The sequence below is a fragment of the Oryzias melastigma genome, linkage group LG11 (assembly GCF_002922805.2).
Source record: "Oryzias melastigma strain HK-1 linkage group LG11, ASM292280v2, whole genome shotgun sequence".
In the NCBI taxonomy this organism is placed as follows: Eukaryota; Metazoa; Chordata; class Actinopteri; order Beloniformes; family Adrianichthyidae; genus Oryzias; species Oryzias melastigma.
Window position 1 is genome coordinate 14,953,569 of NC_050522.1, and position 25,664 is coordinate 14,979,232.

The 25,664-nt window shown below is 35.0% G+C and overlaps 3 protein-coding genes across 8 annotated transcripts; 2 read left to right on the forward strand and 1 right to left on the reverse strand.

Annotated features, from left to right (window-relative positions):
• The first annotated feature begins 212 nt into the window (after positions 1 to 212).
• Positions 213 to 4,767, forward strand: LOC112162207 (probable 2-ketogluconate reductase). Of its 2 annotated transcripts, XM_024297956.2 has the most exons (8): positions 213 to 461; positions 654 to 912; positions 3,009 to 3,047; positions 3,162 to 3,387; positions 3,485 to 3,656; positions 3,741 to 3,919; positions 3,995 to 4,091; positions 4,179 to 4,767. In XM_024297956.2, exons 1-8 carry the CDS (start codon positions 235 to 237, stop codon positions 4,330 to 4,332), a joined length of 1,353 nt encoding a protein of 450 aa, XP_024153724.1. In that variant the 5' UTR covers positions 213 to 234; the 3' UTR covers positions 4,333 to 4,767. The 2 variants fall into 2 exon arrangements, with proteins under 2 accessions (XP_024153724.1, XP_024153714.1); XM_024297946.2 differs by having other exon boundaries at positions 3,009 to 3,387.
• A 2,316-nt stretch (positions 4,768 to 7,083) lies between these two features.
• On the forward strand, positions 7,084 to 11,175 carry psmg2 (proteasome (prosome, macropain) assembly chaperone 2). The gene is made up of 7 exons (XM_024299693.2): positions 7,084 to 7,304; positions 8,293 to 8,464; positions 8,676 to 8,734; positions 8,805 to 8,923; positions 9,002 to 9,181; positions 10,361 to 10,481; positions 10,857 to 11,175. Exons 1-7 carry the CDS (start codon positions 7,248 to 7,250, stop codon positions 10,938 to 10,940), a joined length of 792 nt encoding a protein of 263 aa, XP_024155461.1. The 5' UTR covers positions 7,084 to 7,247; the 3' UTR covers positions 10,941 to 11,175.
• Positions 10,265 to 24,617, reverse strand: ptpn2b (protein tyrosine phosphatase non-receptor type 2b). 5 transcript variants are annotated; one of them, XR_004948669.1, is made up of 11 exons: positions 24,380 to 24,617; positions 22,627 to 22,717; positions 22,424 to 22,524; positions 21,085 to 21,183; positions 18,608 to 18,745; positions 18,086 to 18,295; positions 17,760 to 17,921; positions 15,678 to 15,886; positions 15,424 to 15,519; positions 11,205 to 11,377; positions 10,265 to 10,466 (listed from the first exon to the last, which is right to left on the reverse strand). XR_004948669.1 is itself a non-coding variant. In XM_024299646.2 (11 exons), the coding sequence occupies exons 1-10, from the start codon at positions 24,464 to 24,466 to the stop codon at positions 11,302 to 11,304; spliced, it is 1,269 nt and encodes a 422-aa protein (XP_024155414.1). In that variant the 5' UTR covers positions 24,467 to 24,617; the 3' UTR covers positions 10,265 to 10,466; positions 11,276 to 11,301. The 5 variants fall into 5 exon arrangements, 4 of the variants coding, with proteins under 4 accessions (XP_024155414.1, XP_024155450.1, XP_024155444.1 ...); XM_024299646.2 differs by having other exon boundaries at positions 11,276 to 11,377; XM_024299682.2 differs by lacking the exon at positions 11,205 to 11,377 and having other exon boundaries at positions 24,380 to 24,616.
• Between the last annotated feature and the right edge of the window lie 1,047 nt (positions 24,618 to 25,664).

Sequence of the window (25,664 nt, forward strand, 5' to 3'; positions counted from 1 at the left end):
AAGTAACTGTCGCAGATAACTTAAATTAGTATAAAAAGCCTTTATGAAAATATAGAAAAAACATTAGTGAAAATAAAACCCTTCACTGGCCACGTGACACTTTCAATCGTTTTTTTTCCATTTTATTTATCTATTTTTATTTTAAAAATGGCTGACGCTGTCATTGACATAAATTTTTTTTTAAAAAAAGAGAGAAAAAAAAAGAGACCGAGGTGCTCTTCCGGGTCAGTACTGATGTCACCGGAAGTTAAAGGAAGACTTGAGTCGGGTAACATGGCAACGCGCCTGCGAAGCTCAAAAGTGTGGGAATATTTTATAAGAACAAAAGAAAAAAGTGTGCAATGCAACATCTGCAAGGCAGAACTTGCGTACCACGGCAGCACTACGGCGATGCACGAACATCTAAAGAGGAAGCACGTTCTGACTGATAGTGAAAACGCCGAAGAAGGGTCTTCGTCTCGGTAAGCTATGCTAGCAACAATGAAAACAAAGCAAATTTATTACCACTTACTCTCATTGATAGCTGTAAATGTTAACATTAATGATGACGATCTTATCTATTAGGCTTATTCCACATTTTTGGAACATTGTTGCAGTGATATGCTTAAATGAGATATATGGTGATGCTAAATGCTTCTTATGTTATGTTTCAGTTGTAAAAAACTATGTTCTTCATCAGTGGACGCCTTTGTTACAAGGCCAGCTACATGCACACCTCAGCAGGCAGAAATACTGACTGAGTCGATACTCAAAATGTTGGTGACGGACATGAGACCCATCTCCATGGTGGATGATCAGGGGTTTAAAGAAATGATTAAACAGTTCAACCCGGATTATCACGACTACTACCTGCCGAGTAGATCTCATTTCACCGCATTGATGGAGAAGAAATATTTTGCAACCTTTGAGAAGGTCAGTGTCTCTTAATCTCAATTTATTGATATGTATGTATAGGTTCCTCACACACATATACACTAGCAATTAAGCATTTTACAAATCTCACCAAGAAATATTATTAAGAGTTTATTGAGCATTGAGCAAACAATTATTTAATCTTGGTTAAGGTTGTCACGATTAGTCGACCATTAAAATATTTTTTGTGGAAGCCTTAATGTGTATGACAAGATATGTTGGTAAAATCTGTTTCTCATTTTGCCGGTCCTGCAATAAATATATCCAAAGGCGTTTTCAGCAAACGACTGTCTATTCGCCCCTATATAATCTCCTATTGGATTGGGATAATCAATGACTTGTTATGGGAAGAAAATCTGGATGCTACCCCACCTATTTGTTAACTATTAAAATTAAGATATTTCTTTTAAATTAATTTAAGCATATTATTAAATGTTTAATTTCCCAAAGATTTCAGAAGGATTTCGACACCAGCAGTCCTTTTTGCAACAATCATGATGAAACCATTTCAGCTTTCTTTTGGATTTGTTCATACGCTTCAACCTTTTGGACTGGCATACTTCATCTGGTACAAAAACACATTCATCTTGGTGTTTTAAAAAATATAGTTTTTGGATTTTTTTTTGGAAGATCATGAAAACAATAAAATCTTTTTACTTAATTTAATTTTCCTTTTAGCCAAATTTCAAATTTATAAATGTAAATAATGTAAATATATACACATTAAACCTTTTTTTTAAGTTCTCATTTCTGAGATTAAAAAAATACAATAAATCTATTAACAATTCAGTGAATTTAAAAGCTGTTAAAACCTGTAACCTATTTGAAAGGCATCGTTTGGATAACTGGTAATCCATTTGGCTCTACCCCTCATGTTGTTTAATTTTGCGATTTGTTCGGTGTGCTCTGTGAATCATCCGATAATCTTTTTTTTTTTTTTACTGTTCTTTTTTTTGTCTGTTTATAATGTATGGATCCTAAGTTTTGTTAATAAAGTTCTTCAACAAATGTGTGACAAAAACAGAAGCAGTTTCATTCACTGCTAAGTTTGTGTTCACACTCTTGTTTTGAAATCCTACTCACTGTCATTTGGATCACTTCCTGGTTCAGCGGCACAAACAGGAAGTAAAAGGGAGGGAAATTGCACGTACACTCAAGTCTGCTTCCAGTAAGTTTTTAAGTCAACTTTTAATTCATATCTATTCCTTCTGAACACAAATATCTTTAGTTAATTATCATTCAAATCTTCAAAGACAAACTACTATACTAACACAAGATTATTTTATTTATGCAAACATTGAAGTGTTCTTCCTTGCATGCTATCTCCACAGAAATTACCAGTTATGAGAATTAATAAACACACGGCCTACATATATATATATATATATATATATATATATATATATATATATATATATATATATATATATATATATATATATATATATAAACTGTTTACACCCTTTCTTAATTAAAGAAAAAACTGGAATTGGTCACTAAAATTGACATACTTTCAAATAAACTTTAAAAATTTACTTAAATTAACCTATAATCATCCAACATTGCTTTTAAAACAGAAAAATTATGTAAATTGTAATAATAATGGTACCCCTGCACAAAGTTAAAATCATAAACATGTAATGTTTTAAATAAATATGTGAAACATTTTATAATCAACATGATTTCTACTGATTGCTTTAGGAAATAAATTATTGCTTTTATTTTATATGTAAGGAGCAGTTATGTTAAATCATATTTTGACCCCTTTATTTCTTTTCATTTCCGTAAAGAAGAAAAAAAAGCAGAAAAAAAATATCTTACACAAGTTGTTATACCTGAGGAATGAAAGGTAACAGAAAGAATAAAACTACATTTTCTGTCCATTTTTACATTCTTAGAAGTAAGGGGGAAAAAGTACTCTATCTAAACATAAAAATCTACAAAGCTACAGGTTTGCTTATGGTGAGATTAACTTTAGAATAACTCAAAAACTGTTTTATTTCTGTCTCATTTCTAAATTTGAGTACCTGAATGATGATATAATGTTCTCACCTAGTTTACTGCTGGAACATTGAAACATGTTTCTATTTGTTCAGGTGATGACTGAGGAAAAACCATGGGCCCTATTTTCCGAGGTGGGTGGCGAGGGTTACCTCAAAGAGGTCGTCGACATAATGAATGAGGAGTTCCATCTCGTCAGCCATAAAGACTTTTTGAAGAATCCACTCCTGTTTGGCCCTAAAATCCAGGCCCTGTTTGTCTGGAACTGCTGCCCTGCAGCCGATCCGTTGTTGTTGACTTCCTTGCCGTCGCTAAAGGTGGTTGCCAATGGTGGAGTGGGCATCGACCATCTGGATGTACCACACATCAACAGCCTTGGGGTGACAGTGACCAACACACCCGGGGTGGTGAGTGTTGCCACTGCAGATATGGCCATGGGTTTGCTTCTGGCATCTGCACGAAAGATTGTTGAAGGTGAGAGGAAACTGGAAATGAATCATTTCACATTTTAATTGTTAACTGTACTTGTGAGGACAAAAGGACTAAAGATTGTTGTTTTTTAACTCTACAGGTCACCGAATATCTGTTGATCCCAAGACCACATATTTACCACAAAGCCTGATGGGAGTTGAAGTATCGGGATCTACTCTGGGAATTATTGGAATGGGAAACATTGGATATAAAATTGCTCAGAGGGGTAAAGGCTTCGACATGCGGATTCTATATCACAATAGAACAAGACGGTAACAACATTAATTATTAACAATATGACCCTAAAATCTATCTTTGGATTAAAAATCTAAACTTTTTTTTCTGTTGTTACTCAGATGTGTCATAGACGAGGAGGCTGTGGGGGCTTTTTACTGCAAGAACATGGACGAACTGCTGAAAGAGTCTGACTTTGTTGTGCTGGCGGTCAATCTGACCCCTCAAACCAAACACCTGATTGGCCACAGAGAGCTGTCCCTCATGAAAGACACGGCAACACTAGTTAACATCAGCAGAGGTGAGATCTGTAAACCGATTTAATTTTTTTTTTCTTTTTTTGCAACTACACTTTCTTTAACATGTGCATCTACAGGTTTGGTTGTAGACCAGGATGCTTTGGTCATGGCCCTCCAGTCTGGAGTTATTCAAGCAGCAGCGTTGGACGTGACTCATCCAGAACCGTTACCAAGGTAACATTTAACATCTTTAAAGTTTTATTTAAGCAATGCTGGAATAAAAGTGTCATGTGACTGGGCTTTGCTGCTTGCTTTTTGCAGAGATCATCCTCTCCTCAGCCTTCCCAATGTGCTCATCACCCCCCATGCCGGGACCAACACTAATGCCACAATAAGAAAGATGGTTCAGCTGATGGTGGAGAATGCAGTCGCTGTTATAAAAGGGTTTCCTGTTCCCAATGAAGTCAAGCCCTAAAACACTGTAATATCTGCATTTATGATCAACTGACTTCATATTTTTTACATTACAGATTTTTATTTTTGACTGATGTTTTAAAAACAAAAATGGTCTTGAATTGGAGATTCCGTAAAGGTTTCTGGACAGCAAATCAAATGTTATTCTAAAGAGGTGGGCAACCAAGCCCCCATATTTAGCTATGTCTTTACATTTATAGTTGTCCTAGAGTTCTTTTGTAATCTTGGCCAAGAAATGTATCAAAAATAAGTTCTAAATAATAAGTCACTGTGAACAGTTTTCCTAAATTAAATGTTAGTCTTTATCTGTTTTTGTTTTCTTGTAAATGTTGTAAAGTTCCTAGTTGCTTATCTGTTAATATGTTCTTTTTTGAATTGTTAAACTGGGTAATCACAGGAATTATGTGTGTGAAAAAAATAAAATGTGATTCCAAGATCTCCTTTTTTATTATAGCAAAGGAACTTTACAAAATTCATTATTTATTGTATGACACACTGCACAATACTATGTGTGGCATGCAAACATTTTAAAAAGATAAAAACATGTGGAAGTATACTGAAAGCAAAACAAATGGAAGAATTATTTTTATATTCCTGTGAAAGTAAGTTTAATTTCTTTTAAGTAATAAATTGATGTATGCAGCACTTTTCCCAGAAAGAATCTCAAAGTGCTTAACACAGATCAAAATCACATCAAAGCAGGATAAAACAAGAAGTTAAACATGGTTAAAAATAGAAACAGAAAATACAGTCACACTGACATAAAGATCACATTTACATAAAAACTTTCTGAACTGAAAACGTCTTCAGGTTTGATTTAAATGCCTCAGTAGAGTCAATGGATAGGAAGGACTAATGATTGTCTCTAATACAGTCAACGGTAGCTCGATGCATTCTAGTTTTAAATGTTTATGGGAGAAAACAATTTCAACAATAAAAGATTTTTTTAAAAACTGCTGCAAAAATTCCATAGTGCATGAAAAATATGCAAATAACACAGAAGAACTCAAGAAAAAATGTTCCTTTGGACTTTTAACAACAACAATAATAAAGAAATTAAATTGTGGTCAAATTTCAGATTTGACCTAACTTTATTTCCAGGGTTAAGCATTCGTCTCCTTAAAAAGAAATCTGAAATAAAGTATTTAGGAATCCAGCTCCCTAAAGATCAAAATCAAGGCAGGTTTTAAATGCAGAATCAAAACTCAAGGAATGTAAATCTAAAATAAACTCCTGATTACAGCGAGATTAATCAATCTTTGGATGAATTTACTTAACTAGATAGAATGTCTATCAAGATGCATTTACCCAGCTTATTCAACTGCTATTCGCAATAAGTTAATAAAAGTTATCAATGAATTAAACCTGAATTTTATTTGGAGGAATGAACCGCATTATATGAAAAAATCTTTTATAGTTTAAAATATGGTTTAAAACATTGAGGATGGTTGATTAAATTTAATTGACTTTGACTGTCTTAATGGCATGTTAAAATTAAACTAGATCAAGTCTTGGGCCAAAAGACATTCATTTTGGTTCTGTTTCCCTCGATACATTTTTGATAAAATGGGAGGGCTGGAATTTCTCCTCATAGCAGATTTTAATGTTAACAAATTATTAGTTAAATTATAAAATTTCTTATGAACAAATTTTGTTTTACTGAAAAATAATTTATGTTCATAAATTTTGCCCACATTCTGTTACTTTATGGAACAATAGATATATATTACACAGGAATAAATCACTCAGTTTTAGTGAATGTTATGAAAAGAATATCAAACCATAACACCACAATTACCATTATTATTAATACAAAGTATCCCAATATTAGATCAAAAATGTAGTAATTTATTATTTAGAACGATCTTAAAGGGCAACATTTTTATTGGAAATAAAAATAACATTTCACATAAATATGATCAAGATATATTAAATAAATAAAGAACCTTTTTAACCTAAAATTCCAAATTTTCCTAAAGTGAAAGAATCATATTTTAAAACGCTAAACTATGCTTATCCGTCTAAAGAACTTTTAAGATTACAGTTTAATATAAATGATAATATACGTACATTCTGTCAAAAGGAAATTGAAGCCACACAAGATTTATTTTGCTTTTGTCCCCAAACACAAATATTTTGGGAAAAGTAAAATAACTGGCTGAGAAATATTTTACCACAACTACCAACATTTTCTTTAAATATCATCATAATTTGGATTATTAGAAAATAAATTAGTATAAATCTGCTTGAATATAATCCATTGTCTTGCTAAATTTAACATACACAAATATAAATATATAAAGATCCCCCCGAAATTTAGAATATCTATAAATGGCTTCAAGTTATATTGGGAATCTTTTTTTTTTTTTGCTCAGATGTGTTTTATTAATATTATTTTTTATTGTATTGATTCTGTTTTGTTGTTTAATGCTGCTATTATCCCATCTATTTGATTATAATAATGTTAAAACTGTTATATGATTTCAAACCATGTTTTGCTCTGTAATGTGTAGTTCAGAAAGGTCTCCTTAAAAAGTCTTCTCTGTTTTAATGGGCTTCTTAGCTACTTGCCTGACTTAAAACCAGAAAAAATATATATATTTTCTCCCTTAGGTGAGGATTATGTACTAAAAATTAACAAAATAACAAAATACAAATAAATGTAAAGGTTATAAAATGTTATCGTGATTGTTGAGTCTCGTAAGTTAATGTCGTTAAGAAATTATAGTCAGGCATTCATAAGGTATGCCTAAAATAGTTTCAGTCCTCAAAAACCTACACGGAAGTATGCAGCAGAATTAGGCATGGAAGCTTAAGAAAACCCATCTTAGAAGTCATAATTTTTGTGTTTTAATTCCTTTTAAATATTTGTACACCGTAGCTTTCTGGTTCTGTGTCTGCCCACTGTTCAGCATCATGTTTGTTTCCTCGCAAAACTCACCTCCCGTTTTCAAAGATTTCACCCTCGTCATGGTGAGTTCTGTTTCTCTTTGGCTAACGCTTGCCTGCTGCATGCATCTTCACTGTGTTTACTACAACTATTAAATAGGCTGTGCTCATGACGTTTTGTTTTTGTTCACCATCGTTAACCTTAACAAATAGCGTGCGCATCATCAAGGGAATCTGAGGTAAAACTGTAATAAATACAAGTAAAATGGTGTCAAAGTGAAAATAGCTCCTTCTTTGGGATTTGTTCCTCTTGCATAAACACAAAAATATTTTTTGAAATAGGCAGCTCTTTAAATATAGTAAATATAATCGTAATGATGCAATTATAATTACTTTTAAATGTAGTCACATTTGTATTTATACATACAATTCATGACAAGCCAGTAAATGTGAAGTTTGTCAAAAATCTGTTTATTTAATTGCTTGAAAATGAGTGGGAGGAAGCAAACGGATATATTTCTACATCTATTATGCTTTACTTAATTCTTTTAATCATATATTTTTAAATGTATATCTTAATCTGGATAATGACTTCATAGTTGAAAATGATTATACAGGATATTTGAATTATTGTTTCAAGTTTGGTGTCATTAAATGGCCTTGGACATTATAAAAATTCTTAATTGGTTTAAACCAAGTCACAAATTTGTTAAGCAATACCATCAAATCAATTAAGATAATTTTCCATAAAAAAAAATTCAACTGTATGATTCAGATGTTTAATCAACACTTTCTATTTTCTGCCATTGAATTTAAATGAATAATTTGGTCATTTAAACCTCCAGAATCCATAAATGTATGGACAAATAATCTTGTTTTACACGTTGTAATTCTAATGCTGTAATGTTTCATAAAATAAGGTGGAATAATAAATTTAAAATTGTATTAAAGTTTCTTTGAAGTGAAACAGGCAAATTATTTTATGATTTAGAATTAGAGACTTTTGAAAGCATTTCACCTTAAAGTAGTGGTAGTCTTCACTATTTGTCGTGTTTCTTTGCTCCTCCCTCAGCCGGCTGTAGCTGTCGGTAATGTGGGTCAGCTGGCGGTCGACCTCATAGTGTCTACTCTTAACATGAGCAGGGTGGGCTACATGCACACTGACTGTCTCATCCCCATGGCTGGAAACAACCCATACAGCACCTCCAAAGAGGATGCAGAGGAGCTGCACACTCCTGCAGAAGGTAACACAGGTTCAGCAAAGTCTGTCCATTTCTGTTCTGCACAAATTCATTTGAGCTGACAGCTTTTAAGGTGAATTAGTTTAAAGGATTTTGTGATTGCTTTGTTTTTCAAGTCAAAAAATCCTTTATATAACGGATTTTAATATTTTACAGCGTTGTGCAGACAATAAGTCTACTATAAAATGTAATTGAATCTGAAAACTATCTGCAGTTTACACAGCAGCAGAATTGAAGCTGGCAGTTCTCCAGATCAGAGCACCAATTATTCAGGTAAAGTTATTTGATCCCCATCAACATTTAAGTAGAATTTTTCAGAGTTCTAACTTTTTATTTTTTGCAGACGAAGTCTAAACGGTTTCGTCAGCAGCTGGTATCTTGGATCAAAGCGAGCGGTTTCTCCAGAACGGTGGTTCTGTCCAGCAGCCATGCCTACCAGAGAGACGACCAGCAGCTTCAAGGGTAATCCTGCAGTCTGACAGGATATTTTTATAGCCATTCACAGACACTTCCATGCTGATGAATCCGCATGCACCTCAGTTCTCCTCTTAGGTACCTGGTCACACCATCTCTGCTGGGAGTGAGTGCTGACGCTCTGAAGGAGCTGGGCTGGAGGGAGATGGAGCGAACGCCGGCCTTCCCTGGAGTAACAGATACTGACGCCGAGCCACGACTCAGCATCCCAGGAGGAGGCATCACAAAAGGACTTTACTCTGACAGGTACCGACCCATGACAATGTGACCAGAGAACCATAACTTTTAGGAAAAAACTGTTGTTGAACTATAGTTGTTAATTTGTAACTTATTTTATTTGGGGATTTGAAATTAAAGAAGGACAAAAGTATAAATTGAGGTTCTCCTTTAAAAAAGAAGGTAGTTTGGCTTCAGCACAGAGAGAACCTCAAACCTTAAATCTACACTGCAAAACCAGCCCCTAAAAAATATAAGTAAAAAAATCTTAAAAATCAGAAAAAAATGTTATTTAAGAAAAAACAATCTACCAATGGGATAAGAGAAATGCTATTGCCAAGAATTCCTATAAAAAAAATCAAGTCACTATAAGACATGTTTTCTTAAACTCAGATTATTTTGTTATTGAGAAACTTTCTTGATAAGATTATTTTCTTGCAAGACAGAAAATAAGACATTTTACTTGAAACAAGGGTTCTTTTATTTTCAGTTTTTGCAGTCCATTCCTTTTTTGTGAAAATGTAAGGCTTTTTTATGATGGACTTTAGAAACGATTGTCATCATTTAATATGTGCCTGTTTTATTGTACGTTTTGCAACAAAAGTAAATACAGGAGAAATATAGAATCAAGTGTTTTACATCAACACAGTCAGTCAATAAAAAAATGCCTTTTTATTTTGAAAGCTGGGTTTTCTGTTGAGATAAAAAGTAATTGTTATCCTGTTAAGGTGAGAAAAAAAAACTCTAATTTCAGATAAAAATGTGCATTTTTTGGTACAACCACCAAGGATTACCTGTTTCAGAAAAAATACATTCGCAACAAGAAAAATCCAAAATGGTGGTTACTTTTAAAGATGGCGTTACAAAAATATTTAATTTTTGTTTACCCCAGTATCAACATTATGTGCTGTTAATGTTTTTTTTTTAGTTTGAGGGGTTACCTACTGAATACATATATATTTTAGAGCCAGAAGGTTGCCACAAACCAGGATACTGAATAGAAAGTGGATTAAAAAAATATTTATACTTTTACGTCTGAATTTAAGAAAAAAATATATATATTTAAAAAAAAAAACAAGTTTTGTACATATGTTAATAAATCGTATTGATTCATTTATTCTTTTATTTTTTAAGTCACCAAATACTTAATAAGAACTTCAGAGTGTAGCAGTTGCAGCTCTTGTTTGATCACATCCTGTGTGTGTGTAGTTGTGCAGAGGATCTCCCGCTCGCCGTCTTGCTGCTCTTCTGTTCTGAAGGAGACAACATTCCTGACGCTTTCGCTCTGGTGAATCATCTCAACGACTGGCTTCATCTGCTGGACAATCAGGTAAAAGATAAAAACCTCCTGATGGAGTGCAAAAGTATTAAAGACCCATTAAATTAAAAATTGTGTTTTGAAACATGTTCATCTTGCTTTTTTTTTTGTCACGATAGAGGACATGTGCAAAGAAACTAAGTTAAAAAGGCGTATTTCTTTATTTAAATCACTGTGAATTTAAGACAAATAATAAAATGCCACAACTTGGATGCAAATTTCTAATGAACTATTGCTACTCTGTGAAAACTATCCTGGAAATTTTTTGGCTAAAACCGGCATAATCACGACTAAAAGAACACCGGAAACACTTTAAAAATAAATCAAAAGATGATTAGAGTGGGACTTAAAAGCTAAAAATAATAATTTCTTATTTCTCATTTTTAGGACCAAGCACCAAAGAACAAATGGAAAATTCCAACTTCTTGGAGTCTTCTGTTTGGAAGCGGGATCCCTCCTGCCCTCTTCTGATACACCTTTCATTTTCATCTTATGTTTAGCAAATTAGAAGCCTAAAAGTTGCTATTTTTCCAACATAAAACTCATCCATCAGCTGATGTTGAACAACACTGTCAAACATCATTGGCCTCAAGAAATCCTTCCTCTTCCTATAACATGTCGAGCATTTCAGGAAATAGAGAGCACTTCCTGGATAATATCATAGTGTTTCTATATTTTTTCCCCCAATAAAATATTTTCATGGGAATTGAGTTTGTGATTGAATTTTACTCTCACTTCATCCTGTCTCCACCCTCCTAACTGAAAGTGCTTGGCCGGCTGCCATGCCGTATTCCTGGCAGTCCCACCTATGAGTAATTTGATTCCTCACAGCTCACAGGCCGTAATCACGCCACAATGCTTGTTCGGTTATCCAGCAGGTTTGTGGCTTTCTCTTTGCAGCTTTGTTCCTGCAAAGAAAAGATCGCAACAAATATGCAGTTTGACTCAGAATAAATAAGTTCTCTGGGGGGAAAAAAAGCAAAAAAATTGTGTGTAAATTAAGCAAATACAAGTTTTATTTGGAGATTACACTAAGAAAAAAAACTTCCAAAAGAGAGCAGCTCACAGCTTTTTTGCTGCAGTCATTTCTTCAACATTAACTCATCATTTTTTTTCTTTACAAGCAAAAAAATACGTCTTTACACATCTTAAAAAGAGTACTATGTACATCATGGAAACGTGTCATGCCACTGTGTTATTCGTGGAAGGAAGCGGTTCTTGTCATCAGACCAACTCCACATCACCTGAAAAACTTTCAAGTAATTTTTTAAAAAAATATATAACTTCTTTTTTTTTCTTTTATCATTTATGTGTTTGAAATAGATTCTTTCCCCCAAAAATACACATATGAACAGCATTATAAATTGGCAATGCATGGCCTGTATTTTCAGTCTCATAAAAGAAAAAAAAAAAAAAAAAAAAAAAAAGCCTGAAAATCTGCTAGAAGAAAAAAAACAGTTTTGTTTCGATTGGGAAGTAGTACTAAGGGTGTTATCTGGAGGTAAAGCGCTGGTGTTTGTCTTCAAGAATGTCAAAGTGTCCACTGTAAACAGTCCAGTGAGGATAGGTGACAAATATCCCAAAAAATCTTGAGGTTCAGAGGGCTGCTGCTGCTGCTGCTGAAAAGGAAAATTGGAGTTGTGCATTGCTGGAAAAATGCTACGTGAAGGCTAAAAAAAAAATGAAGTCGGGAGGAAGAGCAGTTTGGAGCTGAGGACGAAGAATGCAGAGGTGAGGAGAGGGTTGAAGTTCCCTGCCGGTGTTGGCTTTGTTGCCGGAGCTGGAGCAGTGTGGCTGCAGGTGGTGGAGGTTAGCAGTCGCTGGTTTTCACCCTGTCACCAAATAGAAAAGCGTTTAAAAATAAGCTTAGAAATAAATGAAATAAATCGACAGCTAAAGCTTCAGAGCAATTAAAGACGGTCATGCCACAACGCCAACACTGGAGCTCCAGTATTTATGTTCTTTGATATACTGCCACTTTCGAACCGTTAACACGATCAACGCTATTCCAGCAGCTCATGCCGCTTTTCTCCTTCAAAATCTTCTGGAATAATGTTGATCGTGTTAATGGTTGGAAGATTTTGCATTTAAGCGTCACTGATGGCGCCTCAGATGTTAAAGAACATCTTTTATTGGCAATAAAACCAGAGGTTGTGCCCTCATTTTGATTATGAGACATATGATAATATTAGTTTATCAATAAAGCCAAAGCAGATGTAGTTGTAGAGCAGCAGCTCTGGCCTGAGGCTTTCAGCTGCAGCAGAGCAAATGTACACAACTCATTGTAAATTTCCTAAAAAAAAAAAAAAATGGCGGGGGGTGTCAAAAACAAGTTTTTGGGTCAGTGATTATTTATATAACGAATATAAAGTTTAGTTTTGGTTTGCCAAAATGTCAAAGTTTTCAAACTTATTTGATGCCCCTGACTGTATAAGACAACTGGATTGAGTGGCGTCATTCATAGAAAATGGTTACATCCAACTAAATGACAATTACAAACGCTGCCATTTTGGTGCCAGACAACGTCAATGGGCAGCGATTGGTCTGAGTCAACATTTCTATGGCAACCACTCTAGCCAATCAGGAGTGAGCTTGTTGGAAGTCCACAACCACAATTCCAACATTCGACCGAGACCACATACTTTTATTGAGGCATCTGATTGGTGAGTTAATAGACCCTTTTCACGGTGACGTCAGGGAAAATGGAGACAGTTATTTCCGACAACTGGGATAGCTTTTAAACTAGATTAAAATATAGTTGGACTTTAAGGCTTTTATTTTTTTGGTATTTATAAATAATTTGAAAGTAAAGCCATGAGCAGATATTATTGCAGAAGAGAAGAAAAAAAAAGTTTCCAAAGCTGAAATTTTCTTGCCTCAAAACACAACAAAAGCAGGAATTAACCAAAAATATGAGTAAAAATTACATAAAGATTATAAAAAAAAAAACAGGAAGTTTGGAGCTGCACTGAAAAACACAGACCCATGCAACAAACAGACTGTTAAAGAAAGCCTTCAGTCAGACCAAAAAATAAAAAAATAAATAAAAATTGACCTTATTATTATGACTTTGTGGCAAATAAATAAATGCAGATTTTGTCTCTTACCAACAAAATAACAAACACTTCTCCTTCAGATGCAGAAAGAACTGACAGTAAATGACATTTCGATGTGTGTTTTTTTTTTTTTTTTTGCATTTGTACGTTGCCACAAAATTTGAATATATACTGCACAACACAAACCTATTTTTTTTTCAGTTTCCTGACCTTTAAAAAGAAGGAAAAAAAATCGTTCACCACAACGTTCACACCTCTCTCACACACACATGCTCGAGCACAGCCAGCATTAACACAACTCGAAACCACAGGAGCCAAGCAAAAATCAACCCCAACACCAACAAGGGCACAGCAGACACCAAACACACACACACACACCTCCACGTACAACAGAAGGTGTCGGATTGTAAAAGCAGCAGGTAAACGTCTTCCTCTAAATGTGTCCCTCTTGATGAATGCTGCCTCAGAAGGGGGTGAATAGACATCCCCCCCTCTGGACAGGGCAGCTCTTGTCATGTGCAGCAAATGCATCCCAAACTGTCCAGGAAAACCACAACAGCAGAGTAAGACCTCATTTGACAAGTGGTGCACTTTATTTGTTACTCTAACAACACAAAACAGAAGGTTTCTCAGAAATGACTGCGGGATCAGGTCTGACTGTCTGTCTGCCCGCAAAGATGCTAGGAAGGGAGGCCGGTGCTGTACGATAAAGCAAACAAAAGCAACAAGCTCCGCCTCTTCCTAAAAACACACAAAGGAGAAGTCGGTCTGGATTTACTCACTTCTTTGTCCTCTTTAAAAAGCCTTTGTTGTATCAAAAGCACAGCAAAAAAAATCTGACTGTTCTCTTTTCAGTTAGATTTTGATGTGAACCTTCATCATTTTACACCTCTGTTACACTAAATAGATAGCTAGAGGAAAGTGTTTTTTCATAACCAGATATAATCTGCTTTATTAAATGATAATTGAACAATTATGTAAAATTATGTAAAGTTATGTAATTTATATATAAATATGTAATTTATACAAGAATCTGCAAAAGTAAATTTTTGGATTTCCTTGGCAAAGGAGGTTTCTTTTGTCAACTATGCCCACATTCCTAATACATTCATATTATTTTCTTCATCTTTATCCAGGGATTCATGAACTACATTTTCACAATATTCCGGTAAAAAAGGCAAAAAGGAAACGCCACTTTTGTAAGCTCACAGTGCTGTTTAAAATCTACAAACTTTAAGGTTAACAAATTCAAATTCTTCCCCTACTCCTACGCCGTCTGCCTACCCTCCAATTGTAGGGGCATTTGATTTGGTAGGGTTGTCGCGGTGGAGGGATACGGAGACCACTGCCGCGAGGGTAACCCGTGTCATGCTGCGCCGCGGAACAGAAGTGAATTTCTTCACGTGGGTGTGCTCTGAAGCACAAAACATGTAAATTTAGGTAATAACTTTTTGCTTTAGCGTGACTTATTAAAGTTATTAAACCGATGTTGTTATGTATATCTGAGCACTGGCAGCTACGCGCTAACATAGCTGACTGGCGACTATTGATGACATCATCAAGTGGGAGTGACGTCCGAATTTAAAGACGCTATTCTTCCATAACTCTCCGTTTGGAGGGCTAAATGTTGGGGAAGGGAAAAGAATTTTGATAAAAGCTTTAGGAACATTGATTAGTTCTAATAATTTTAATTTTGCTACCAAAAACATTTAACTGACAGCATATCTGCAACTTATACTATTATAAAAAGTTGCTAAGTTGATAAAACGATGGACAGAAGAGGCTCAGTCAGCACATCAGCAGAATATTCGATCATGTATCAAAGGTTCAGACACTTTGAAACTTGAGAGTTGTCCTAAAAGTTTCTTGAAAGTGTTTAGCACCTGCAGTGAACTCACCTTTTCCTCTTCCTCTCCGAGTCATTTGTCCTGGACTTGCTTTGGGGAGTCTTGGTGGCTCCGGATTTGGAAATACTGTCTTCTCTGCGTCGTTTACTGCAATAAAAAGGAACATTTAGCAAACAAAAAAGCTGTTTCCTTTTATTAAATTTAAAAGTCACATTTTTTAATTGAGCAAACAAAATATGTGTAACACATGACAATTCTGGCAAGCAATTATTTAAAGGCATGTGAACGTGTTATTCGTGACTGACTGTGTCGTGTTGCCGTCCAGCTCCTGCTCTTTGAAGGGAGACTGTGGCGGCTCTTTGCAGTCCAGTCTGTATTCTCCTCCCGTCTCTGGTTGACCTCCTCGTTGGTTTCCGTTGTATTGCTCTGTGGGAGACCTGGCTTGGGTTGGAGTTAAAGCTGGAGGCTCCAAAGCTGGTTCCTGATCTTCCCTGGATAATTCCCGCCATCGGTTCTAAACAGGGACAACGAGTCAATAGAGTATTTGATTCATTAAAGGTAATCAATAAAAAATTCTAACTCTAATGCCTCCTCGTTTCCACTGCGAGCGGACTGGTACAGTATTTTGGCGGCCGTGGTGCAGCGGTAGGGCGGTCGACTCCTGATCAGAAGTGAGCGGGTTCGACTCCGCCTTGCCCGCCCATGTGTCGAAGTGTCCTTGGGCAAGACACTGAACCCCGAATTGCCTCTGGTGGGAGGTTGGCGCCAGTGTTCGGCAGCGGAGCCACCACCAGTGTGTGAATGTGTGTGTGAATGGGTGAATGGGTCTGTGACTGTGAAGCGCTTTGGGCCCTTGAAGGAGGGTAGAAAGCGCTATACAAGTATACGCCATTTACCATTTACCATTTATTTTGAGCCTTTCCATTATAAAACGGATCCATTAGGCTGAACCGTTTGGTACCATTTTTGGTGCCCCCTTTGATTGTAGGTTGGACTGACCACTTAGGGACCGGAGACACGCAGAATCCGCGAATATGGAGAACCACTGTATTTGCAGTTATGACTCAGCTACGTCATCGATCTACACGCCGCATGCACCTTGATGGTCCAACACTCAATGGAAACACGCTCACTTGAATTGCCTGGACCATTCTAAACCAGCCAGGAGCGGACCGGTCACTGGAAACGAGGCAAAATTTGAAATGTTGGCTAAAAAATGCCGTAGAATAAAAGGAAGAGCATAGATTAACTAAATAAGAGTTATCTCCAACTTAAGAACTATTATTGCTATTTAAAAAGTACCTAAAAAAAAACTTGGGTTACAAATTCATATCACACAGAAAAATGTCAAAGGTCAGGTAAAATTCAAAACCAGAGTTTCCTTTTTCTTTTTTTATTAGTCTTACTTTAATTGATTTCCCTTCATAAAATATCATAAATTACAATTTGTTCCTTGCATATAAATTAAAGCTAGAATTAAATGTATCTTTTTCATTTTGAGATTAAGCTTTAATTTGGAAAAAAAAAATCATTTTTATTAGCATGGTGCAAAAAGTTGGTAATGCTAATACTACTGATATTTAACAAGCTAAAATAGTATTGATGGGCAATGTAGTCTAGTAGTTAAAGACAGATCTCTGGTTCAAGGCCCAAAGAGAATGGAAGAGGGCAATGCCTGGAAGTGTTTCAGCTCAACTAGAAAAGTGAATCCAGTAAACAAAGTGTCTTGTTCTAACACACCCCCATTGAATTAGGTTACAAATCTAGCTTCTCAACAGAATATTTTCTCAAAAATACCTTTAACCAGGAAACACATTCAACCTAGTTTGAAAGTTTCCATCACACTTTTAGCTGCTCCACTTTATTTTTTTTTTTCAATCAAAAATTAGATTTTATAATCTGAGTCACAAATTAAATCACAAGATAACAGATAAGACAAACACTGCATCCAGCTGTTCTGTCAGATCTGGATACACTCCAAACTTGTATTTTTCTTTTTTGATTTTTAGCCTCTAATCTGTGAGCTAGTGCTTTAAACAAAATGCTTTAAAAATGTACAAAATAATAAAAATATCTTGAAAATCAAAATATTTGGTTTAAGTTCCACAAAAAGTACCTTTTGTAAATTTAAGATTGAATTTTTGCCCACATAAACATATAAACAAAAAGCTTAAAGACTCGCTCCGATCATCTTTTGGTCTGTTGACCAAGAGAATATTATACAAGAAATACTCAGAAATCCAATTTTAGCTCCGCCATCATGAGAAAAATGCCACAAGAACATGTTAAAAACACCAAAAAACATAATTTTCTTCTGAGTGGGTCTTTAAACTGTATGACAATCAAAAGAAGAAAAGACTGCTTGAAGAAGAGGAAATGACAGCTACCTGAATCGTCGAGTCCCCCTTGATGAGCTTCGCTCCCTCAAGGACAGCCATGTAGGAGAAACGCAGTTGATCTGGCGTCTGGATCAGACCCATGCGGTACTCCCTCATATTCAAGAGAATGCTTTTAATATCCACGGATGACGGTTCTTTCCTCTTTTCCATCTAGAAAAGAACAGGAAGTATCCATAAAATCTTAGTATTGTGTGGATTTATCACATGTATTAAGTACGTTTTTAAGTATGATTGTTATTTAGCATAGAAAAAGGTCTGAACTTTTATCATAAACTTCTGACAGCCTGCTAAGTTAAAAAGGGGGCAGAACTTACAAGGACCAGACATGTATCAACTAATGAAAATGTCCCAGAGCGTCCGATCCCGGCGCTGCAGTGCACCACGGCTGGTCCATGGTCCAGCTCCAGCGCTCCCGACTCCCGCACTTTAAAGAGGAAATTAAGAAAGGACGCCGGAGACTCTGGAACTCCAAAATCAGGCCATGTGGTGTAATGAAAATGGAAAATTTTCCTCTTCTCCCCAGTCTGAAATAAAAGAAATCTTGGAGTCGAGTTATTACATAAACCTTTTATTTTTGAAGACAATACTATTGCTAGAAATTACACTTAAAAACAATTTCCACGCAAAGAAAAAAAACCTACAAAATATTTCCTTCTCCCTTTTTTTTTTTTACTTTCCATACTTTAAAATTGGAAACTGTTGAAATATGAAAAAAAATCTACATAAATCTCATAAACCTCTCTGCAAACTTAATCTTTGACATTATTATAAACTCTTTTTGCTTTCTTAAGCACAGAGGAAATTCCTCTGGATGATGTACAGTATTATTTGCTTACATTAAGATTCTGCAGCTCCAGTAATCTGGTGGTGTAGTAAGACTTGATGTCCTCGGACATCAGCGTTACCAAGAAACGAGTGTCTTTGAAAGCCATCTCTTTCTCCTCAGCTGTGGGCCAGTACGGTGCACATTTCTCCTGTCGAGAGGGAGAGAGGAGACATTAGCAGAAAAAAAAAAAGATCTCGAGCAGCTGATAAAGATTTACACCTGATGAAAAGCATATCTGAGCAGGAGTTTCATTCTTGGTAAAGAAGAGGATTAAGTACAAAGTATTTACTTTATGTTTTTTTTTTTTAGAAAATGAGTTTAAAACCCAGAGTTCCCTTTGTCAACACATAAGACCTGAATTACTAATCAAACATTCAGCGACAAAAGTAACAAACATGTAAACCACCCCTAAGATTTAATCTATTCTCTCGGTGCTCTTGATCTTCCCCTTCCAAGAAATGTCAGTGAACAACTCCCATATCCCAACCAGGATCCCAGCCAGCTGCTTTACTGAGAAAGAGGGAGGCCAGATGCTCAAGCTGTGAGTGAGTGTTTAATCTGCACAGTGCGGGATGACAGGAATTATGACATGAAATGCTGGCTTTTGTGACAGATCTTCCATAGCAAGTCATAATGCTGAATTTTAAGCATTTTAAGTCTCAACCTGAGGCTCTGGGGTCAGATGTAGCTCTTTTACCCCCCAGTGTGGCTCTCTGGTTAAAGAAAAATAAAATGTTTCTTATTTTAAAAAGTAAAATATTTTTCTGAGTACAAAGCACAGTAAGCGAAATGAAAAGTCAAACTTTATTCAACTCATTCACAAACAGTAGAAGAATAACTCTGTAAGGCTCCTGACTACAAAACCCATAATGCTCTGACAGTCCATCAAGTTTCATAGTTTACCAAAGTTGTATAATACATTTTGACAGATTTTTGAGTCCGGTTTAGCACAGAAAATCTATTGTAAGTCAGTAAACACAACCAAAATTTATACTTAAGGTGCACCAGAATATAAGACGGACTGTCTATTCATAAAAAAAAAAGAAGTAATATACTTAGGATCACTTAATTAGCTCTGATTTAATTTTACTTAGACTTGAATTTCTGGCAGAGATGCACCACAGACTGTCACATTAAATGTGTTTGTTGTAGTTTTCTGTTTTATTCATTGGTAAAATTACACTGCCTACTACTACAGTTGCTGGATTGACATCATGTCTTTTATTTTGAAAAGAAGTCATGGGAGCCTATTTCATATTTTGAAAAAAATGCTATTTTCTCTTTAGGTTTTTGTTTTATTTAAGCTAAAAAATATATATATTAAATTTTTATATTTTATATTTAAATAGCATAAATACAAATGTCATTTTACTGCATTGTCATCTGCCTGGCTCTTTAAGTGTTGAAGGTTGCAGACCTCTAGCCTAAGGACAACAGGAGGAGCACATTAAGCCACCCAAACCTGTATTTTAGATCTCTTTAAAGCTTTTGTGTATTTAGGCAACATCCAATAGTGTTTTCCTGATTTTTTTAAATAAAAAATAACAGCAACTTTTGAATATGTAAATTTTGCTCAAATGTTTTGCTTAAAAAGGGAAATAACTACTTTTTTAAGCTTTTTAAAAAGTTAAACAGTTAGTGGGAAAATGTATTTAATTGAGCAATGAGCAAAAAAAATAGCAAAAATAATTTGAATTTGTTCATAGATCATGGTAAGTTTTAACTAAACAACTATTTATCTGTTCCCTTTGGCTAAAATATATTTATAAAAAGGACACTGAAAATGTTGGTGCTAAAATACAAAAAAATAATAATATATAGAAACAAAACTGTTTTCCTTTCTGCAAAGAAACTGGCTCTTTATAAACAAGAAAATAATAATTTTATTGGGTTTAATTCTTGACAAAAACCTCATGATCAGCTAATCTTTCTTACATTTTAGGGTTTGAACAACTTTGATGTTGATGCAGTTCATGAAAATGTAAAAATGTATTGATCTGTGTCCCCAGTTTTTATTGCTTTCATTCATTTATGCACATTTAGGCCATTATGTTAAATGATTCTAAGAGGTTCTGCACTGACAGCATGCTAAACATCCTCACAAGACTTCTTATATCGCATGTAGAAAAATAATTTAAGCAACATGATTTTTTATGAAGCTTCGCTCCAGATGAGCAGCAAAACTCAACAGAACTAATCCCCCCACTTTTTTTTAATCCTGTTTAGCAAAACTTGAATCCTTCTATCTATTATCTCAACATAAAGATAGAATTTATACTCAAACAATAAAAAAAGGAAGAAAACAGTCGATTCTGAACACTTGAAGAGATAAAGATTCTGGAGGCTGTGTTTGATTTTTCTGAATGAAGTAAGTAAACAGCTGATGTGCAGCTGTGGATAAAAAGATCTACATATGGCAAGTTGTTCCGTGGTCTGTGGCATGAGTGGTTTACACAGAATTCAGTAATGAAATGTTTGCATGCTCACCGATCCTTTCTCTATCACCCTGTTGAGCATGATGACTGCTTTGGTCTTCTGTTCCCAGATCATGAGCCAAAAGTGGCCACAGGTGTTCCTAAGGGGACCCTGCAAAAATAATAAATAAATAAATAAATAAATAAATAAATAAATAAATAAATAAATAAATAAATAAATAAAACAGCGATCACAAACCTGTTTCTTTATAAAAGACACCTGATTAGTAGCTGTGCGAGAAAAAAAAAGTCATGTTCCGTCACTTTTTCTGTTAAATATTTAATTATTTAAATTGTATTTGTGCGACTAATATTTCTGAATGAACCCAAGAAAATGTTCCAGAATGTCTGAATACTTTAATTAATTAACCACGTGACTCATCTCAGAACCGGTGTGCCCACATTAAAAAAAAAAAAAACTGAAAATATGATTCAACTGTGTTGCAACTCCAGTGTAGGTGATTGAACTGATAGTATGCGTTTACTTGCACAACTTCCCACACATATATCCTTGTTTTCTGGATCTTTCAATTCTTTTAAAGGGCTGCAACTCTCACTAGATTGAAACAGAAAGTATTTGGATTGTGAGCAACAACTTTTGGTAAAGGAAAGAACAAAAAAGCTAACTCTGCTTTTTTCTCCTTTTGCTGTGATTGCAATGTGGTGAGTTTTTTTCTCTAGGACTACTGGAACCAAAATGAGAATTTGAGAACTAAGACAGAATTTTAGTAAAATAATTACACACACAAACAAAAAAATATATAATAGAATATAATAGAATTGTATTGCTCCCACAAAGGAGAAATTACCCATTACCTATAACATGTATTAAATGTACTAAATAGTGAAAACACATAAATATACCGTTTTTAATTTACATCCTGATAAATTGTCTTAAAAGGCTTCCAATTTTATGGAAAAAGAATAGATCAAAACGACACAAAAATGACAGCAAAGTGAAAATTAAATTCAACAAGTTTCCAGAAATGACAAACAAACAAACTAGAGATCTCAGGGAGATTTAAACTACTCCATCTCTAATCTTTACATATAGTTCTTCATATAATATTAGGACAAAAATCTCACTTTTTTTTTGTTTATTTCTTTAATCAACATGTGAAACCCTGAAGTCACGTGACCAGAGCTGTGAATGGCTAAAACTGTCAGGAAAAGGAAGTCAGGACTGCAGTGTCAAACGACAGCCATCTAATTTTGGAGTCCAGTGTAGACTCTGAATAACAGACTTTTTCGTTTTGTGTCAACGGCAGAGTCCGAGTTTATCAACTGCATCAATCTTCAGTTTTCAAACCACACCACAGAACTGTACAGAGCAGAAGTTCACATGAACTCACCTGAGTTAGAATGTAACTCCTCTGAGCTTCCTCCATCACCACTAGACTTGCATTGATGTAGTCATTTTCTGTGTTCTCCAGCTTGACTCTGCTGTGATCGACTGCAGGACACACACATTGGTTGTAAAATGAGAGGAACAGTTAGAAATTCCGACAAACTTCCGACTGTAAACAGTTTGGATTTTCTACAAATGTTTACCCACATGGACTGACGTCTCGGTATCTGTTCCTGTTGCGATTCTCTGGATATTTAGCTACTTTGTACGAGCACTCGTGGGACTGATTCCTGATGTCCTGGAGGACAGAAAGGTGGATCAGAACAAAGGCTAAGAACCATCAACATTTAATATTTAGCTGATGGTAGATAAGGTTGTTACTATGTGTAAACATGGCAGAGTCGAAATACTAAAGACAAACCAGAAGTAATTAAATGTGAAACAAAAACAAAATGAAGGTACGAGTCTGATCTATTTATTTATTCTGCTCAGTTTAAGTCCCACTCCAATCATCCATCGATATATTGTAAAAGAGTGGTCTTTTAATTATGACTATGCTGTTTTTAGAAAAAAAATAATTTTCTTGGACAGCAGAACAGCAGAAGTTCATTAGCGATTCACCTCTGAGTTGTGGGTGGGACATATTTCCCATCATCCCTTTATTCACGATCTCTCCCACTAGCTTACTGCCCCTCACAACTCCAACCTAACATTACCCGTGCAACAAAATTGCAGAGCAATGCTGGAGCTATCCAGTTGTACAGTTTTGAGCCAGATGCCAGCTAAAACGAGGAAAACAAAGACGTCCGTGGATCGACAAGTCTACAAGTAGATGACTCGGAATTGAGCGACACAGGGAGCTTGCGGCTTGCAGACAACAAATAAGCTTTTTTTCAAACTGATTTTTTTTTTTCGTTTGCTCCTAAGTCACAACAGTTTTAATAAATAAATAATCAGAGATCCACTTTTAAACACATGTTTTCAAATATTGCTTGAACCATGATAAAAAAAAAAATGCCACAATTTTCATTAGAGTGGGTCTTAAAACATTTAGAAGGGTCTCTTATCATCCTGGTATTTAATCTTAAACATCTGTGTTGATCATTTATTTATCAATTCAAGGAAACAAAAAAAATGTCTTGATTTAATCTGAGAATGTGTTTCAAAAATTACATTATTTATTTATTCTTACTATGTTTATGCCCATCTGTGGCATATTTTCTGGAGATCAACAACAGCTCCTTATGTTATGACACATCAGTGTGATCTGTTCCATAAGCTTTTGCTTAATAGTTCATTATACTAATTCGCACTTCATCTGACACCATCTACTACAGTTTTCTTTTTAGATGTTTGCAACATGAGATCATGTGTTGACACCATGCAAATGAGGAGGAAATATTTCATACTTGTGCAAATATCCGTAAATATTTGTGGGAAAACACCGAAAAAACATGTTTTGATAAATTTTCTGTAAGAACTTTAACGTGTTTCGTTTTTAAGCGTTTGACTGACATGCACATGAAGTCATACAGTTTAGACCTGCGGTGTGATCGGCGACGTTAAACCAAGTCCGCAGGAAATCGGCGCTTGAATAGTGAATAAAACAACACAAAGTGATTAACACAGCATAACCCAAAGCTAAAACCCATAAACTAGACTCAAACGGAAAATATATGAGTCACGAAACACTCAGAGCTTTAACCAAATCAACAAGCTTATAGATTAAGCTGTATTAAAGCTGTATAACACAAACAAACTCAAGCTAACATTTCAATCTCAGTTTGACAGTGTTCTCTGACAAGCAGAAAGTAGATACATCTAATAGAATTAAGTTTTAAAACAAGCTGAAGTCAGGAAATAACTTGTCGCTTGGTGGCACGAAATGCCAGCTTGCTAAAAAGAATTGCGCGCTCTCGAAACGCATTTAGCTTCATGCTACACATGCTAGCAGACTTACGGAGTACAGTTTTCGCCACCGGCCCTCTGAGTCTATGTCGTCGAACTCCTTGTCCATTTTCACCGAGGCAACTTCTGTACGTTCCATATGAACAAGGGTTAACAAACTATTTAATTGTCTCCCTCATTACTTAGTCAGGTCACAAATGTTTAGCTTAAAATGCTTCTACTTCCCTACTTTAGCCGTATGTTTGCTCGTTATCAGTTTAGTGCAGTTGTCAGTTACTGAAGAGACTTATACGCATGCGCAAGATAATGCCTCCTAGGGGCCAACCACAAAATCGACCTTAAGCTTGTTTCCTGGTATGTTTTTAGCGCATTGACTTTATTAAAGCAGAAAAATCATAGATATATAACTGAAAATATATGAGAAAACCCGAAGCAAAAATGAATCTGTTTCCTATAAACTGCTTACAGCGTTGTAGGAACAGTTATGGATGTAGAAAACAATATAATTATCAAAGTGAGCAAAAGCAGGTCTCTGGTTACTATTTTTACATTTGTGAATGTTATATTTTGTTTTGGTATTTGGTCATGAAGACATTATCGGGATAACACTTGCATGTATTTTTTAATGAAACTTCCCTAACTTTGTTTGTCATTAGGTTTTGTCTAAGTGTTTGTCCAGTCTATGTTATTAACAAAGTTATTCCAGTTAGACAGCATGTGGAACCTGAGACTTTTCTACAAATACAATGATTTGCAGTGCTTCCATAAAGTCAATCTTTAAAAAAAATAATAAATAAATTTCGACCTTGAGTATTCACTTTAGAGACAAAAATTTACATCTTGACTTTTTTTAGTGGAAGGCAAGCAAAACAATTGAACATAACAATGACATACTTGGGGAAAAATGTTGACTGACCTTGTTAGGTCAAAAATGATTACTCTGTTTTGGAAATATGCACTTTTACCGGTAAAATAGGCCTAGGTTTAAGAGGTCAAAAAATTGATTAAAACATAAACAAACAAAGAAAAAATGTTTTAGTACAAACCCTGGAAACCTGGGCTAACTCGAAGAAGTCAAATAGTAATAACAATTTCAAAATAAATACATTTTTATTAATTTGACAGCAAGGTAGTGACAGCTATGGCAAAGTATGCATATTTGCCAGGGTAATCTTCAAATTAAACAAACATGCTCAAATATATATAAATATATATTGCAACCCATTTGTAAAGACAACAGGAATGTTTGCGCTTATTAAAAAGTGGAAAAGTAAACAGAGCAACTGCATAATTGATTAACTTCCTGATTTTTTTTCTTCACATTTTTGTGACATTAA

Bases quoted from the DNA above. Each gene is read 5' to 3' on its own strand.
- LOC112162207 (XM_024297946.2), top strand. From the start codon at position 235: ATGTCACCGGAAGTTAAAGGAAGACTTGAGTCGGGTAACATGGCAACG. The intron at 913-3,008 runs GTCAGTGTCTCT...CTATTTGTTCAG, and splicing joins ATTTTGCAACCTTTGAGAAG to GTGATGACTGAGGAAAAACC. The intron at 3,920-3,994 runs GTGAGATCTGTA...GTGCATCTACAG, and splicing joins ACTAGTTAACATCAGCAGAG to GTTTGGTTGTAGACCAGGAT.
- psmg2 (XM_024299693.2), top strand. From the start codon at position 7,248: ATGTTTGTTTCCTCGCAAAACTCACCTCCCGTTTTCAAAGATTTCACC. The intron at 8,924-9,001 runs GTAATCCTGCAG...CATGCACCTCAG, and splicing joins GACGACCAGCAGCTTCAAGG to TTCTCCTCTTAGGTACCTGG. The intron at 9,182-10,360 runs GTACCGACCCAT...GTGTGTGTGTAG, and splicing joins AAAGGACTTTACTCTGACAG to TTGTGCAGAGGATCTCCCGC.
- ptpn2b (XM_024299646.2), bottom strand. From the start codon at position 24,466: ATGGAACGTACAGAAGTTGCCTCGGTGAAAATGGACAAGGAGTTCGAC. The intron at 22,718-24,379 runs GTAAGTCTGCTA...TCTGTCCTCCAG, and splicing joins GGTGGCGAAAACTGTACTCC to GACATCAGGAATCAGTCCCA. The intron at 21,184-22,423 runs GTGAGTTCATGT...TTATTTTTGCAG, and splicing joins GGAGTTACATTCTAACTCAG to GGTCCCCTTAGGAACACCTG.